Genomic DNA, 15,971 nt, shown 5'->3' with positions numbered 1-15,971 from the left:
TGAACACCCTTACAAATGGTTTATTGAGAACTCAATTATTCAACAGATTTTCCAGAAGAAGGGTCACCCAGTCATGGACTTGTTTACAAAAGAAACAGGGAGTGCAGGAAAGGAGAAAGCAACATTTTTTTGATGAAGAGGGCGTCAGAGTCCAGGGTCTCTAGCAGGTGCTTTCCTAATACCATGGTCTCAGGGCCCGATGTATGCTTACCCACCAATTTTTTTTTAATACCATGTACTCTGAGAAAACTCAAGCAGGATGGAGCAATGTTGATATTAAAAGCACCAGACTGACCCAGATAATTCTGGTTCCCAGAGCTACTGAGGCTGTCGATACAGACTTCAGTAATGCTTCCACTAGTCTCAGATTTGATCTCTGAAGACAATGGGAAGACCCCTCATTCAGGCCCACAATCTTTGCCCCTTGCAGCTTGGATGCTAACTGCTTAACTGATGTTAAGATGCCTTGCTCTAGATATGTCTAGAATATTTTGATAAATAGTATGAAGCACTCCGTTGAGACTTACAATGCCAAATAGAAACAATTCCCAATTTGGGCAAACAGTGTTATGTCTCAGCCTTCCTAATGGACATTCCATTCATTGTGGACTAGCTGTTCTCACTAAAATCATCTGGACTTTCTAATTGGTTCTATGAAAGTTCATCTAGCAGGTATATCTCTGTCATCCTCAAATTCAAAATTGCATAGTATTTTCACACCCTGTGGTATCTAGGCTTTTGAAGGGGTTTGTGCATGTATTCCCTACAATTAGAGAACCCCCTCATCCTCAAATGGCATCTTAATATGGTATTAGCAGTGTGATGGGGTCTCCCATTTTAATCATTAGCATGTTTTTTACATCATCTTTCCATGAAAGCATAGTTTTTGGTGGCCATTATTTCTGCTTGTCGGGTAGAAGAAATTCAAGCTTTAATGGCAGGTCTACTATACACCATCTTTCATAGAGATAAGGTCTCTCTTAGGCCACATCCAAGATTCCTACGTAAAGTTCCATCTGACTTACATATTAATCAGAACATTCATTTACCTATTTTCTTTCCCAAACCTCATGCTAGTGATTCTGAAAGAAAATTTCATTCTTTTTATTTAGATAGAATCATTTAGTCTCTACTAGGTTATTTATAGTCTGTGCTGAAAGAGTAAAGGGCAAATCAGTTTCTTTCTAGAAATCGTCCAAATGGATTGCAGAACGCATCAGACTGTGTTATTAAATAGTGAAGATTGGTCTCCCAGTAACATTAAAAGCTTACTCCACTAGAGCTCAAGATGGATCTGTAGTTTCCTTCAGAAATGTCCCCATCTCTGAAATTTGTAGAGCATCACCTATGGTTCAATTCATATATTCATAAAACACTGTGTTATTAGGGACGCTTTCAGAGCTGACACTTACTTTGGCAAAGCAATTCTTCAGTCGTTGTTTGTATAGGACTCTGATTATCCACCTCCTAGCATGCGACCACTAGTTAGGAATCACTAAGAGTGCAATACATATAGGTAATCACTCAAAGAAGAAAAAGCTGTTACTTTGCAGTAGCTGGTGCTCTTCAAGGTGTGTATCTGTGTGGATGTGGCAAAGGATTCCAGTTGGCAAAGGAGCTTGAGAGCTAGTTGGTATTGTTCCACACTTTTATGCCCTTGAAGGAGTGGCAGGTGCGAGGGCAACTGGGATGCAGTCATGGGCCAAAGGATTCCAATATCTGGCATAGAGGATGCATTCACACCAAGAGTAGGGACCCATTGTGCTAGGCACTGTGCAAACAGAGGAACAGATAATCTCTGTCCTGCAGAGATTACAGCCTAAACTCTTGTTTTTATGAACATGAGAGTATCATCTGAACAAGCTGCACTGGATGCAGCAAAGCTGCTGAAAGATATATGTAAAAAGCATTAAATAATCCAAGATTTACCAAAGAATAAATCAAAACTTGGCTTCTATTTCATTAAGCATGAACATCAGCTTGGGCTCATTTCCTAGGTAAAAGATCAGATACTATTATTTATTTAAGCTCTAAATCAATGTCCATATACTCCTCCAAAATGTGAGATAATAGAAATGATGGTAAACTCAAGGTTGTCTAAATTGTGTGAAAGAAATGGAAATCAACTGGAGAGATTAGTAGTAATTCAGTTTTGCTGTGATTGATGTCTGTTGGTGGCTTTGTTTGAATATCACCAAGGGAAGAATTCAGAAAAAAATGTCAGAAAATAGAGATATCAGTACAGCAGAGTACACATGACAAAGCCTATATTTACATAAAATTTCAGCTAGAGACAACATATACAGTATATACAAATATAACTGAACCCTGAATAGAATCAAGAGACTAACCAGAAGATATTTGAAGCTAATAAATGACATTCATTTGTTTTCAAGATATTAATTTAATTCAGAATATTTTCATTCCAAGTCTTACCATACATCTATGTTGCACACTATTGGTGGTGACATAGAGGGTATGTGTAGTTACATGCCACAGCAAAAAGCAAGCTGTGTCCACGTTGCGGTGCATAGCTTCACATGGCAGTGAAAGGTTCTAGCAGGGAGGAGGCAGTGGGGAAATGCTTTGGAAGCTCCCCATTGCCACAGCCTTTCCCTGCTGCTTCCCGCACAGAAGCCTATCTCTGCTGCCAGAGTCTTTCACTTCAGTGGGGAAAGGCCCAGCAGTGGGGTGGCAGCAGGACATTACCCTGCTAAAAATAGCCATCTAGATGGGGGTGCACTGTTTGGGCACATAGAGCACCATGCAGGGTGCAATATATGTAATCTTAAAGTACCAGATTTTCACAAAATCTACCACTGACTGCATGTCACAAGAAGTAGAGCACCATGCTGCCATCTACAAATTAAGCCACTGCCTTTCTAATAGTTGATATGCCACTGGCCAACAGACTGTTTAAAACTTTTTTTTCCCTTCACCCATTTAACTCCATTGACTGAACATGTTGAGGTAACAAAGCCTTTGTTGAAAACTCAGCATCCCACCCCTTCAGTTAAGTTGTTAGAACTCAGTGCACATACTTGTGGGAACCTTTAGAAACCTTTAGCAAAATTAAGGAAACCTGACTTGATAGGTTTGATATTTCCAAGATAAAATTTTTTTCAAATCTTCTTTATACAATTTACAGAGGTAAATTATGGGGCAAGCCCAAATTTTAAAAAATTGCATTGCATATTACCTTATATCCTTTGCTAATTTAGTTCATATAAATGTGATTCAACTATAGAAACTTTACTCTACTTGGTTTTGGGAGAATGATTCTTTGGTCCATACAACAGACTTCACATTTTTAAAATGAATTAATATGTCTAGTTGCTTTCCCATAGAGGGCTTTGGCTTTTTCTTGAACTGTATTTATGTACATGTTATTAATTTAATTAGTTGTGGATTGGTTACAGTTATGCTAGCTCCTTCATTCAAAAATGTAACATTGCCTGTTCAGAATTTGACCACTACACATAAAGCTTGTCTTGCCAGAATATTGATTTTTCCCCCCCTCAGCTAAGCTTCAATTTTAGTAATTGCTGGCTAGGGATTAAGCTGGAGCATAAGCAGATTGTGTGATCATTTTTTTTTTTTTACAAATGGTAGTTATTCTATAAGGAGGCACCAGAGAGGACTATTGTAAACTGGCCAACAATTCATTTAAAAAGCCAATTAATCAACTTTTCACTTAGGAGTACTGTTTTAAAGGTAAAATAAAAAAAATTAGTTAAAATATAAAACCTAAATGTAAATATATTTAAAAAAATGGTTGCCTTGATATATTAAGCTTTTGTTCTGCATCTTTTTTCACACCCTCCTCCACATCAGGCAGACATATTAGTTTATATTCACTGCAGCAACAAGTGGAGTGACATATGAAGCATATTTTATATTTATATAAATGTTTTTCTTAGTAATAATTTTACAGTAATATTTTCAGGAATAAAAATAAGACTGGTCTGATTATTTTTTCCCTGTGCATTTTTTTCCCTTCCCTACAAAGAAGACTTTTGTTCAGTTCAGCCTTCAGAACTAGAATGCAACTTAGTGTTTTAGTTACCACCCATGTTAAACGAAAATGTCATTATTTAGCCTTTACACTTTTCCTCTTTTAATTTTGAATCTTAAATCGCCTGTTTGTTTTTCATTTCTTTGTAGGCTGTGCTCTACAATGACAGATCAGTCCTAGAAAACCATCATGCTGCTTCTGCATGGAATCTCTTTTTATCTCGACCAGAATACAACTTTCTACCTAATCTTGATCATGTGGAATTCAAACGGTTTCGTTTCTTAGTGATCGAAGCAATCCTTGCCACAGATCTCAAGAAACATTTTGATTTCCTTGCTGAATTTAATGCCAAGGTTTGTTACACAAGTTAATGCCTGCGCGTAGCTGCTTATGAGATCATACTATTATCAGCATTGTTGCTCAATGTTTATTGCTTTTAATAGGTTAAATTTAAAGAACTTTGAACTGTAAATGTCAGCACACCAGTAGGAAGACCTAGCTAAAGCATGTGCTACATAATTGAGGGTACTTACAACCTTTTAAAAATCAAACTGGTGAACATACCCTAAAGTACGAGTATAGAATCCACTCTGACACTTAATACATCCCATTTTTATATTTCCTTTATCAGTAGAAAAAAAAGGAGCACTTGTGGCACGTTAGAGACTCACAAATTTATTTGAGCATAAGCTTTCGTGAGCTACAGCTCACTTCATCGGATGCCAGTGAAGTCCGATGAAGTGAGCTATAGCTCACGAAAGCTTATGCTCAAATAAATTTGTTAGTCTCTAAGGTGCCACAAGTACTCCTTTTCTTTTTGCGAATACAGACTAACACGGCTGCTACTCTGAAATTTATCGGTAGAAACCTTCAAAACTGTTATTCATTAAAGTATTAGTTTTTAAGAATCAGAATATCCTCTGCAGACATGTATTTAATACCCATTACAGTCTCTCTGTTTTGCACATAATAGGAGAAATAAACATCCTAAATTAGCATTCAAACATGAAATAAAGTATCCATTTTCTAGATTTCAACTATAGATTGCCAGTAGATTAAGAAAAGAATTAAACCAGTTCAATCTATATATATGAAAATCATGATCTTAAGTGGAAAATATCTTTTAAAGATTGAAAAATGGGGAATAAAGATAATATACTAATTACTGTTAGTATTACAGTGCAATAACTGTGCACACTTACTGCAGTACAAACCTATAAAGAAGGGAAACTGATAGCACATAATTACTGCTTTTTCAATTCATTACAGTTTCTTTAAACCTCAAAAAAGTTATCTCCCATCTAGTTATCTGCTTGTGGTAACATCTGTTATCTTCGTTTAAAAAAAAAAGCTCTTTGTGATTACACAAGACAAAATATGACAGAAAAATTAACACAAAAGGGTAATATTCTGCAAAGACTTAAAAATGTAATAAAGTGATATATAGATTTTCTTTACAAGAGTATCCAACATTGTTAAAAAATTATGTTGTTCAAACAGGCCAATGATCTAAACAGTCATGGTATAGAATGGAACAATGAGAATGACCGCCTGCTAGTTTGTCAAATATGTATCAAATTGGCAGATATTAACGGCCCTGCAAAAGTTCGAGATCTGCACCTGAAATGGACAGAAGGCATTGTTAATGAATTCTATGAGCAGGTAGGTATGGAAAGAATTATTTTAAAAAAAATTTAACTGGTTGTTGATAAATTATAAATTTGGGGGGTACAAAGCATTTACTATTTGGGGGTTATTCCTTCTTTTACTGCTTTAAATTATTTCGGTTTCTAAAGGATGAATCATGTTGGGTAAGCTTGAGCGCCGCCAACCACCAATCCTAACATCTCATGACACTTCCACTCTCTTTGGGGGTCATTTAGCGCTTTTTTTTCCACACTCAAAGTCTATAACAACAGACAAATGGGTGCTGAATATCATCAACCCTGGCTATATGATCGAGTTTGTAATACTACCTCCTCCAAACCTCTCGCCCCCTTTCAGGGACCACTCTCACAACAGTATTCTTGTCCAAGAGGTGAATCCTTATGACAGCAGGGAGCAATAGAACACGTTCCTCTACAATATCAAAGAACAGGGTTCTACTCAACTTACTTCCTGATACCCAAGAAAAAAGGTGGTTGGAGACCAATCCTCGATCTCTGCCACCTCATCGCTTTATCCATAAACTCAAGTTTCGTATGGTCACTTTGGCAGCAATAATATCATCCTTAGAGAAAGGCATGTCGTTCATGACACTCAGTATGAAATATGCTTACTTCCACGTAGATATTCACACCACCCACAGATGTTTTCTCAGATTTATGGTGGGCAACAGCCATTTCCAAAACAGGGTACTTGCCTTTGGGTTAGCTACCGTTCCCAGAGTCTTCACCGAAGTATTTTCCATACTAGCAGCTCACATCAAGTGTTAGATTTTCTGGTTTTTCCATACCTTGGCAACTGATCCTTGGCTGCCAGTTCCCAACAGGAAGCCCACACATCAGCCTCTCTGTTACTCAGCCACCTTTTTTCACTGGGAGTCAGCATCCACATCAACAAGTGATCCTCGACCCACGCAATCGCTAGATTTCATAAGGGGTACCCTAAACCATGGCACGAGCATACCTGTCCATAGACAGATTTCAGGCAATGAATATAATGGAATCATAGGGCTGGAAGGGGCCTCAAGACGTCTTCTAGTTCAATCCCCTGCAGTCAAGGCAGGACTAAGTATTATCTAGACCATCCCTGACAGGTGTTTGTCTAACCTGCTCTTAAAAATTTCCAATGACTGAGATTCCAAAACCACCCTAGGCAGTTTATTCCAGTTTTTAACTACCCAGACAGTTAGGAAGTTTTTCCTAATGTCCAACCTAGACCGCCCTGGCTGCAATTTAAGCCCATTGCTTCCTGTCCTATCCTCAGAGGTTAAGAAGAACAATTTTTCTCTCTCCATCCTTGTAACAGCCTTTATGAACTTGAAAACTGTTATCATGTCCCCCTCAGTCTTCTCTTGTCCAAACTAAACAAACCTAATGTTTTCAGTCTTTCCTCATAGGTCATGTTTTCTAGACCTTTTCTCTTCTCTGGCCTTTCTCCAGTTTGTCCACATCTTTCCTGAAATGTGGTGCCCAGAATTGGCACAGTTGAGGCCTAATCAGCGCGGAGTAAAACGGGAGAATTACTACTTGTGTCTTGTTTATAACACTCCTGATAATACATCCCAGAATGATGTTTGCTTTTTTTGCAACAGTGTTACACTGTTTACTCATATTTAGCTTGTGGTCCACTATGACCCCCAGATCCCTTTCCACAGTACTCCTTCCTAGGCAGTCATTTCCCATTTTGTATGTATGCAACTGATTGTTCCTTCCTAAGTGGAGAAATTTGTATTTGTCCTTACTGAATTTCATCCTATTTACTTCAGATCATTTCTTCAGTTTGTCCAGATTATTTTGAATTTTAATCCTATCCGCCAAAGCACTTGCAACCCCTCCCGGTCTGGTATTGCCCTCAAACTTTATAAATGTACTCTCTATGCCATTATCTAAATCATTGATTAAGATATTGAACAGAACTGGATCCAGAACCGATCTCTGTGGGATCCCACTATTATGGGGATCAGCATGACTGTGAACCACTGATAACTACTCTTTGGGAATGGTTTTCCAAACAGTTATGCTCCCACCTTAAAGTAGCTCCATCTAGGTTGCAATTCCCTAGTTTGTTTATGAGAAGGTCATGAGAGACCGTATCAAAAGCTTTGCTAAAGTCAAGATATACCATGTCTACCATTTCCTCCCTAACCACATGGCTTGTTATCCTGTCAAAGAAAGCTATTAGGTTGGTTTGACATAATTTGTTCTTGATAAATCCATGCTGACTGTTACTTATCACCTTATTATCTGTGTCTGCAAATTGATTGCTCCATTATTTGCTCCATAATTTTTCTGGGTATTGAAGTTAAGCTGACAGGTCTGTAATTCCCCGGGTTGTCCTTATTTCCCTTTTTATAAATTGGCACTATATTTCACCTTTTCCAGTCTTTTGGAATCTCTCCCGTCTTTCATGCGTTTTCAAAGATAATCACCAATGGCTCAAATATCTTCTCAGTCAGCTCCTTGAGTATTCTAGGTTGTATTTCATCAGGCCCTGGTGACTTGAAGACATCTAACTTGTCTAAGTAATTTTTAACTAGTTCTTTCCCTATTTTAGCCTCTGTTCCTACCTCGTTTTCACTGGCATTTCACCACCAACCTTCTTAGTGAAAACCAAAACCAAGAAGTTATTAAGCACCTCTGCCATTTCCACATTTTCTGTTATTGTTTTTCCCCCCTCATTGAGTAATGGGCCTACCCTGTCCTTGGTCTTCCTCTTGCTTCTAATGTATTTGTAGAATGTTTTCTTGTTACCCTTTATGTCTTTAGCTAGTTTGATCTTGTTTTGTGCCTTGGCCTTTCTAATTTTGTCCTTACATGCTTGTGTTTGTTTATATTCATGCTTTGTAATTTGACCTAGTTTCCACTTTTTGTAAGACACTTTTTTGATTTTTAGATCATTGAAGATCTCCTGGTTAAGCCTGTCTTTCCTACGCAATGGGATAGTTTGCTTTTGTGCCCTTAATGTCTCCTTTGAAAAACTGCCAGCCGTCTTCAATTGTTTTTCTCCTTAGACTTGCTTCCTGTGGGAACTACCAACTCCCTGAGTTTGCTAAAGTCTGCCTTCTTGAAATCCACTGTCTTTATTTTGCTGTTCTCTCTCCTACCATTCATTAGAATCATGAACTCTACCATTTCATGATCACTTTCACCCAAGCAGCCTTCCACTTTCAAGTTCTCAACCAGTTCCTCCCTATTTGTCAAAATCAAATCTAGAACAGCCTCTCCCCTCATCCTCACACCCTCCTCCAACTTAGGTACTGCTTGTCAGTCACCCTCTGTGGAGTACATTGGGGATCATCACTCGAAGAAGAGGAGGTTACTTACCTGTAACTGGAGATTCTTTGGGGTGTGTGGTCCCTATCTGTATTCCACTTTCTGTCCTCCTTCCCCTCTGCTTCAGTCGGATCTGTCAAATTCATGGTTAAAAGGAACTGGAGACTCAGTCAGACTGCCCTACCCTTTATCACCTTGGATAGAAGCACGAGGTGAGCCAGGGCACATACATGGACCAATGGACACTTCTTTCAAAATTCTCCGACTACAGGCACATGGTGTGTATATGTAACCCTCACTGGAATACAGAGGGAACACACATCTCAAAGAACCTCCAGTTACAGGTAAGTAACCTCCTCTTCTCTGATTTCACTCTGAAGTCCACCATTTACCTATGCATCATCAACACCTCTTCAGGACCTGAGCTCTCATCATCAAATGGAAAGCAAGTGTGCTCTGTATTCAGCACTTCATCTGAGTTAGATGGTAACTCTGCATCATCTTTGCATCAGACTGCATTTCTTCCCTTTCAGATTTTAATCACATATCTGGAGATGTTTACTTGAACAGTTCTGGTGAAGCTATCTGGTACTTGAACCATTCCCTTTGGACTAAAGTCTATAATTTCCACCTGGTGCTCTGCTATATCAAAGCAGTGAGCTCAAAGGGCTTCTTCAGCACCTGTTCTCCAGTGGTTCCTGACGTTCTCTAGGTAATTGTCTGGTTTGGGGGAAATGTTCAGCTAATCCACTCCTACAAAGCAAGTAGTAGGAACTGGACTGCTTTTTAATTTTCTTTTCTTTTTTAATTCTTATCCTTGCTTACAAAGAGTGAGGGAAGGACATCAGCATTCAACTGATGAATGATGAGTCTCAAGCTTCAGTTTACCTGTAGGTCTGCCTTACTAATAAGAGTTTTTAGAAGAGCAGATGATGTGGGGATTCAATTCATTTATTATCTATTAAGTCATTAGGAATTTTATCATTGACTTTGGTGGGAGTAGCATTGCGGCTTTAAGGAGCTAATACAGTGCCTGGCATGGAATCTGAATATTCTGTTGTCTTTTATCCAGGAAAAATTCTATCAGCTGTTAGATATCATGCAGTTGCAACACACAGGAAGAGTGACCCTTCTTATAACCTGGCACTTGAGGAATCCCCCTATGTATTTGTATGCTCAACCAGCCTGTGCTTGGAGGTGTAGCTACCTTTATTAAGTAACCAGAAATCAGATGGTAATCCCTTGAATCCTATGATGAATATGGGTGGAAAGCCCTTCAGTTTTGCCTCATCCTAATAAGTATGAACAGAAGCTGGATGAAAAGGACATGAAATCTTAATTAGCAGAAGTTCTAAACATGAACTACTACAAAGTTGTAGCCAACTGTAATTATAATCTCTGGAGTAACATACTTTCTGCTGTTGACCAATTTCTAGAGGCTAACAAGTAGACCTTTTAATCCATAGTCCAAAAAGACATGGAGTTGGTGAAACATGTACTTATAGCCACATAAATTATATTTCAGACTTCAATTCAACAGGTGTTTCATTAACATCAGTGACAGTGTTGCAGAAGCTGCATACCTGGGACCCCGCCCAAAAATACAGAGAAAATTGCTGGATTTTGTCTCTGAGTTCTGCTTGTTTAGCAACAACAAAGATGACACACAGGTCATAATGGAAACCAGTACCCCACAGAACATTCACATGGACTCACCCAACTCTTTACTGCTACGTGGAATCAATTGCAGTACTCCTATCTGCCTCAATAGTCATTTTTCCAGTTCCAGCAGGAAACTTGAAAAATGTAATTGTAAAACTACAAAAATTGGCAAGGTTTTTGGACAGAAATTAAAGACCCTATTGGCTAGTTTGTGCCATTAGGTATAGTCCTATGTACAAAAACAATGCTGCTTCAAAAAAGAGCTAAGGGAAGAAACTGTGCCTTAGAATTACCTGTTTGCGTCTTTGTGGATTGTTCTTTTCTTCAAAATGCAAAATTACAAGAATCTTTCTTTTCTTTTGCAGAGACTCACAATTCCTTTTCTTCTCTCCCCTGCTTCTCTCCTGGGAGGAAGTAATTTAGTACTATTTTTTATCAGTAGCAGAGTATCTTCCCATTTCCTATATACATGAGCTAAGCAATTGGAGTCAAAGATCTGCCCCTCTGTGCCCACCTATACAGGGGGAGAAGCAATGACCCCTCAGAGCCACATCTCCCCATTATGCTAAGAGCAGTGACCCATCGATGCCACACAGGAAAGTGAAGGGAGAATTTACTCCCCCTTATTCTCATGCATGATAGTGCCCAGATTGTCTAGTATCTGTCCATATTTATTAAGTAATCTTAGCTAAAGAGTAGCTTTTCAAAAAATTAATTTCTCTTTAAGAAAAGAAGACACCATCAATTCAGTGTCTAGTCAGTTTTTAAAAACTGAGTTTAAAAGTAATTTTGAATTTCTAAAATTTTCAGGGTGATGAAGAAGCAAGCCTTGGATTACCTATTAGCCCCTTCATGGATCGTTCTTCTCCTCAACTTGCAAAATTACAAGAATCTTTTATTACTCACATAGTTGGCCCCCTTTGTAATTCCTGTGATGCAGCTGGCTTGCTTCCAGGCCAATGGCTTGATGAAGAGGAGGATGATATAGAAAGTGCTGAAGATGAAAATGGAGAAGAATTGGAGAGTGAAGATGAAGAAATGGAAGATGATTTTGGTCAAAGTAAGTTAAGATACGCATAGGATTTTTTAATGGATTTGGTTGAACTTATACAACATAATTATCTATTTTTGCCCATTCACTTTGGCTACTTGTATGAAAGCAGGAATAAAATTATCTCCTGCAATTAATTCTGAATTAAAATTAGAAAGGGTTTTGCAACCTCAGATAGAAGTTAGTTAATTCTTCCAATTTCTTTAGGGACTTGATATTAAAGATAGAATGTCAATATTTGCTGTGATGGAGCATCCATTTCTTTCTTGCTATGTTGAGTTCAAACCTACACCTGGTTTACAGAGTAGCATCTGGGTTTGATAAACAGAGAATATAATTATCCTGTATTTGATTGTGGCTAGCAAATGAAAAAAGTATGTTTGTAATTTTCAGAACTACAAAGAAAAAAAGGCAGAAGGCGAATATTTTGCCAGCTAATGCACCATCTGAGTGAAAATCACAAAATATGGAAGAATGTGATTGAAGAAGAAGAAAAAAATAAAGCTGAAGGGAGTAAACTGCAGCCAGATAACTCATCCTTACCTCAAACAGATGAAATTCAGGTTATTGAGGAAGCAGATGAAGAAGAGGAACGACAGTTAGGAGAGGAGAAATCATGTTGAGAAGACTTCAGACTGATGTACAGTATAATAGCAGAAAGCATATATTCAGTTTTCACTGTGCTGACTATAGACTAACACAGTTAACATGCAGTTGAAAGGCCTTAATACTGTGAGAGGATTCTTGCTGCTCTAGCAGAATCTCACTCCTATGCACTTTCACCACATGGAATATAAAACTTTATTCAAAGATTGAATATCGTATACCATGATGCAAAGTTCTCCCTGCCCTTCTTGGTGTACAAATACCTTGATATAATGCTGCCTTGCTGAATTCAGAGCTCTTATTTTCCATGAGGTACCTCCAGTTCTAAAAAAATTCAGTAACTTCATTTACCAAAGTGGCCAGAACTTTTTGCTTATGTGGAAATGTTGGGTAGATCCTAATAATATTTTGAGATTTGTACTTCATGTTGTTTTTGAACATGAATATAAAAAGGAAGTCTGTGCCTATATGAAAACCAATATTAATGTTGCAGTACAAGCCTGATTGGGGGTCTCTACTCAGTGCAATGGTTTACCTAATGCAGTTATCTCAGATTGGTTTAACCATTTGATGACTGTGAAACAAAAGCTAAATTCTAATTTTTGTGGTTTAAAAAAAAAATCCCAGGTGCATCTATTTCTGATGCTTTTTACTGTTGTGCATAATCTGCCATTTTATTTTTGCTGAAAATATTCAGGTTTGCAATGGGTATTCATGACATTGTTGAATACAAGGCTCTCATTATATATTGCCTTGCTGTTCTGTGGTAGAACATAAAAACTGTTCAATTTTAATCATGAAGGGATTTTATTTTTAGTCAGTAATGCTATATGTTCCACTCTTACTCAGGATTCATGTTAAAAAACATGTTAATTTACCACACAGCAGATTTTATATAATTTAAAATCCTGCACCAATGTAAGATGTTAATTTTTTGAGGAAAATAAGATCATAATTCATTTATTCTTTGTATGTAAAACTTCAGGAGAATTAAAGTTTGGGTTTTTTTTAAAAAAAGCTATTGTTTCAAAATGGCAAGTGTACATTTTCCCTGCCCTTATAAATCATGCATAAATACATACCACAAAACATAGTGTAAACCACTCATGCTAGAGATAAACAACTGAAAAACTTTTTACTACTGTTTTGAAAGAACATGTATACATTGAATAAAGAATGTATTACAGTGTTGTCATTGGAATGTCACCATCTCCATATGTCCCATATTTTAGTGCACTTTAATCTTTCATTTTCCATAATACACACATCATAATACACACATTTAATCAGATTTACATCCTGGCCAGTACATATAGAATGCAGAACATGACTACTATGTATTTGTAATACCCCACAGCAGTGTAAATACAGTTACTGTATTACAGAATACATAGGGGTTTAAGTTTTTTAAGTGAGAAGTCTAAACATTTCACAGAAGTTATTATCAGGACAAGTATCATTGTAAGGGTAAGTGCAAAGAAACTGCATAAACTAGTTAAGCTGCAAGTATGTAATTTTCTTATGCAAACAGTAAACTACACTCATTTTAAATGAGTACCTTTTAATACCAAACAAGTCTTTACATTCTGCACAGTGAATAAATCCAGACATTTGGTTTTTGTTGATCTTGCAGACTGTATCTACATTTATCTGTGTTTATACCTTCATCTCAGTTGGGTAAAAAAAATGTAATCTTTTAAAGATAAACTTAGTGTAAACCATTGTTACCAAGGATTTTTAATTTAATTTTGTACAGTTGGCCAATCTAAATGACTAGAAATGGGAGCTCTGAGCTGTTTTTGTCTCAGACACTTGTGTTATTTATTATACAGAGTCAGTGCCAAATTCCCCTGTGACTGCCATCATTGCTACCACCACATATTTTGTAACACCTAAGCAGTGTTCCCACCAAATATTTCTACCGGTAATAGAATTTAGCAAATATAAATTGACATTTATTGATTGTGCATTTACATTGTACATTCTGTTCATAGATTTTCAAAAAAATATTTTGATTACTGAGATCAGGAAACAAATGGAGGTAATGACATCATTACTAAAGGCCAGATCAAGTCATATTTGCAAGCATGGCTATAATAAAAAGTGAAGGACGTGGTTTTACTCACCCAACAAAAGGAGGAATCAGAATACTGGCTATGTTGCCATCAGCAATAATAAATGATCAGGTAAGGCAGGCCAGGCTAGTATGAGCATAGCATTCTCACATTTCATTCCATCCTTCAGCTCCCAGTCCACTTCTGGTGTCGGTTCAAGGCCATCAATTAATTACAACCCAGTAACATTTTAATTCATGACCACCAAGACAGCTGTGCTGCTCTGATACAGTGCAGCTCACAAAACCCAGTACAAAGCACATAATAGCTAGATTGTCATTTGAGGGAATCCTAATTATGAAGTGAGGTCCCCATAGGAACTTGGACCAAGGTGGAGGTTACCCACCTTTAGAGAACTCTTCAGATTCTTCTTCTTTGAGAAAGCTTTCCCATCATAATTGCATAGATGTAAAACAAACAAACCTCTAAAATACCAAAAAGACATCAAACCTACTCTCCCCAAATATTTATTTAATCAAACCAGAGTCTCCTCCAACCAGGGAAGAGGAAAGTGCAGATATTTCCTTGAAGCTCACTAGGATCCTCACTATGTAAATATTTACCTGGGAATCACTTAGCCGCTACTGTGCTGGATGTTGTACAAAACGTAAGATGAAGAACATTTTATAGTGTTATTTCTGTTTAGCAAAGCCTTCATTTTGAACAGATGGGTTCTCTCTCTGTTTGAAGACAGGTATTCTAACCAAACAAATTAACAAGACTCTTTCCTGCCAAGTGGTTTCCCATAGTCTTTCTCTTCACTGAGTTCTCCGTTTTCCTCACTGCCTGCCTTGCATTATGGATGGAACCAGGCTGTAAACTCTGCTCCCTCAGTGGACCCATTTCTTCCTTTGACTGTGGGAGACATCAGGGTATTATGTCGATGCATCAGACCTAGTAAAAAACAACGAGTGGCATTCTTCTCCAAGCTCCCTTTCCACAGCAGAGCTAGACAGATGAGTCCAGGACTTACGAAGGCAAGAGCAATGCTGCAGTCCTTGAGGTAAGTGCCCACTCAACAAAGCTGCTCCCAGAAATAATTGTTTACCTGGGTAAAACCCATCTGAGAAGTGTATTTATGTTCCTTGCATTCAACCTTCCTTCTCTAAGAAATTTAATATAAAGGAGATCTCTTATTCTGTCACTTCATCTGAGAAATTGGCAGCCAGGTCCACCAAAAGCAAATAAAAAACTGAGGAAAAATCTTGAGAGGATTGAAACATTTTTGAGATCTTATTCTGAAGAAGGGTCAATTTCTATTTCTTCCCATTTGGAAAATGAGAAAGATATGCCTTCTTGCAGGCATTGCAATCCACAGGGACAAATTTAGACATATTACTTTAGCCCTTTCCAAAACAAACATAAAAGGACTTGGGTGGTGATGGAGAATGATTAGCTGATTCTTCCCCCGATACCACTATTACTACTGTTGGAGTGTTGCCTGGGCCCTGCTGATTGGCTCTGCTACTGAAGTGATTTCAGGAGCAGTGCAAGTGTGTGTGTGTGGGGGGGGAAGTGTGGTTCATTATCTGCATCCCTCACCAATGCAGGTGGTGTCAGTTACTGTTTTAATGTCCTTTACTCCA

General features: G+C 37.8%; 1 protein-coding gene across 3 annotated transcripts in view; it reads left to right on the top strand.

The window, feature by feature from the left end:
• PDE3B (phosphodiesterase 3B) overlaps nt 1-15,058 on the top strand; it is a 239,204-nt gene extending 224,146 nt beyond the window's left edge. For 2 of the 3 annotated variants that reach the window (XM_073347444.1, XM_073347442.1), the window contains 4 exons: nt 4,165-4,368; nt 5,516-5,677; nt 11,425-11,674; nt 12,059-14,249. In XM_073347444.1, coding sequence (XP_073203545.1) covers nt 4,165-4,368; nt 5,516-5,677; nt 11,425-11,674; nt 12,059-12,288 — 846 coding nt within the window. In that variant the 3' untranslated portion in view covers nt 12,289-14,249. The other variant, XM_073347443.1, reaches the window with a different exon arrangement.
• The last annotated feature ends 913 nt before the right edge of the window (nt 15,059-15,971 follow it).

This window comes from Lepidochelys kempii, chromosome 6 (assembly GCF_965140265.1).
Source record: "Lepidochelys kempii isolate rLepKem1 chromosome 6, rLepKem1.hap2, whole genome shotgun sequence".
NCBI lineage: Eukaryota > Metazoa > Chordata > Testudines > Cheloniidae > Lepidochelys > Lepidochelys kempii.
The sequence above is the reverse complement of the archived record's forward strand: the minus strand, read 5'-3'. Positions and strand labels throughout refer to the sequence as shown.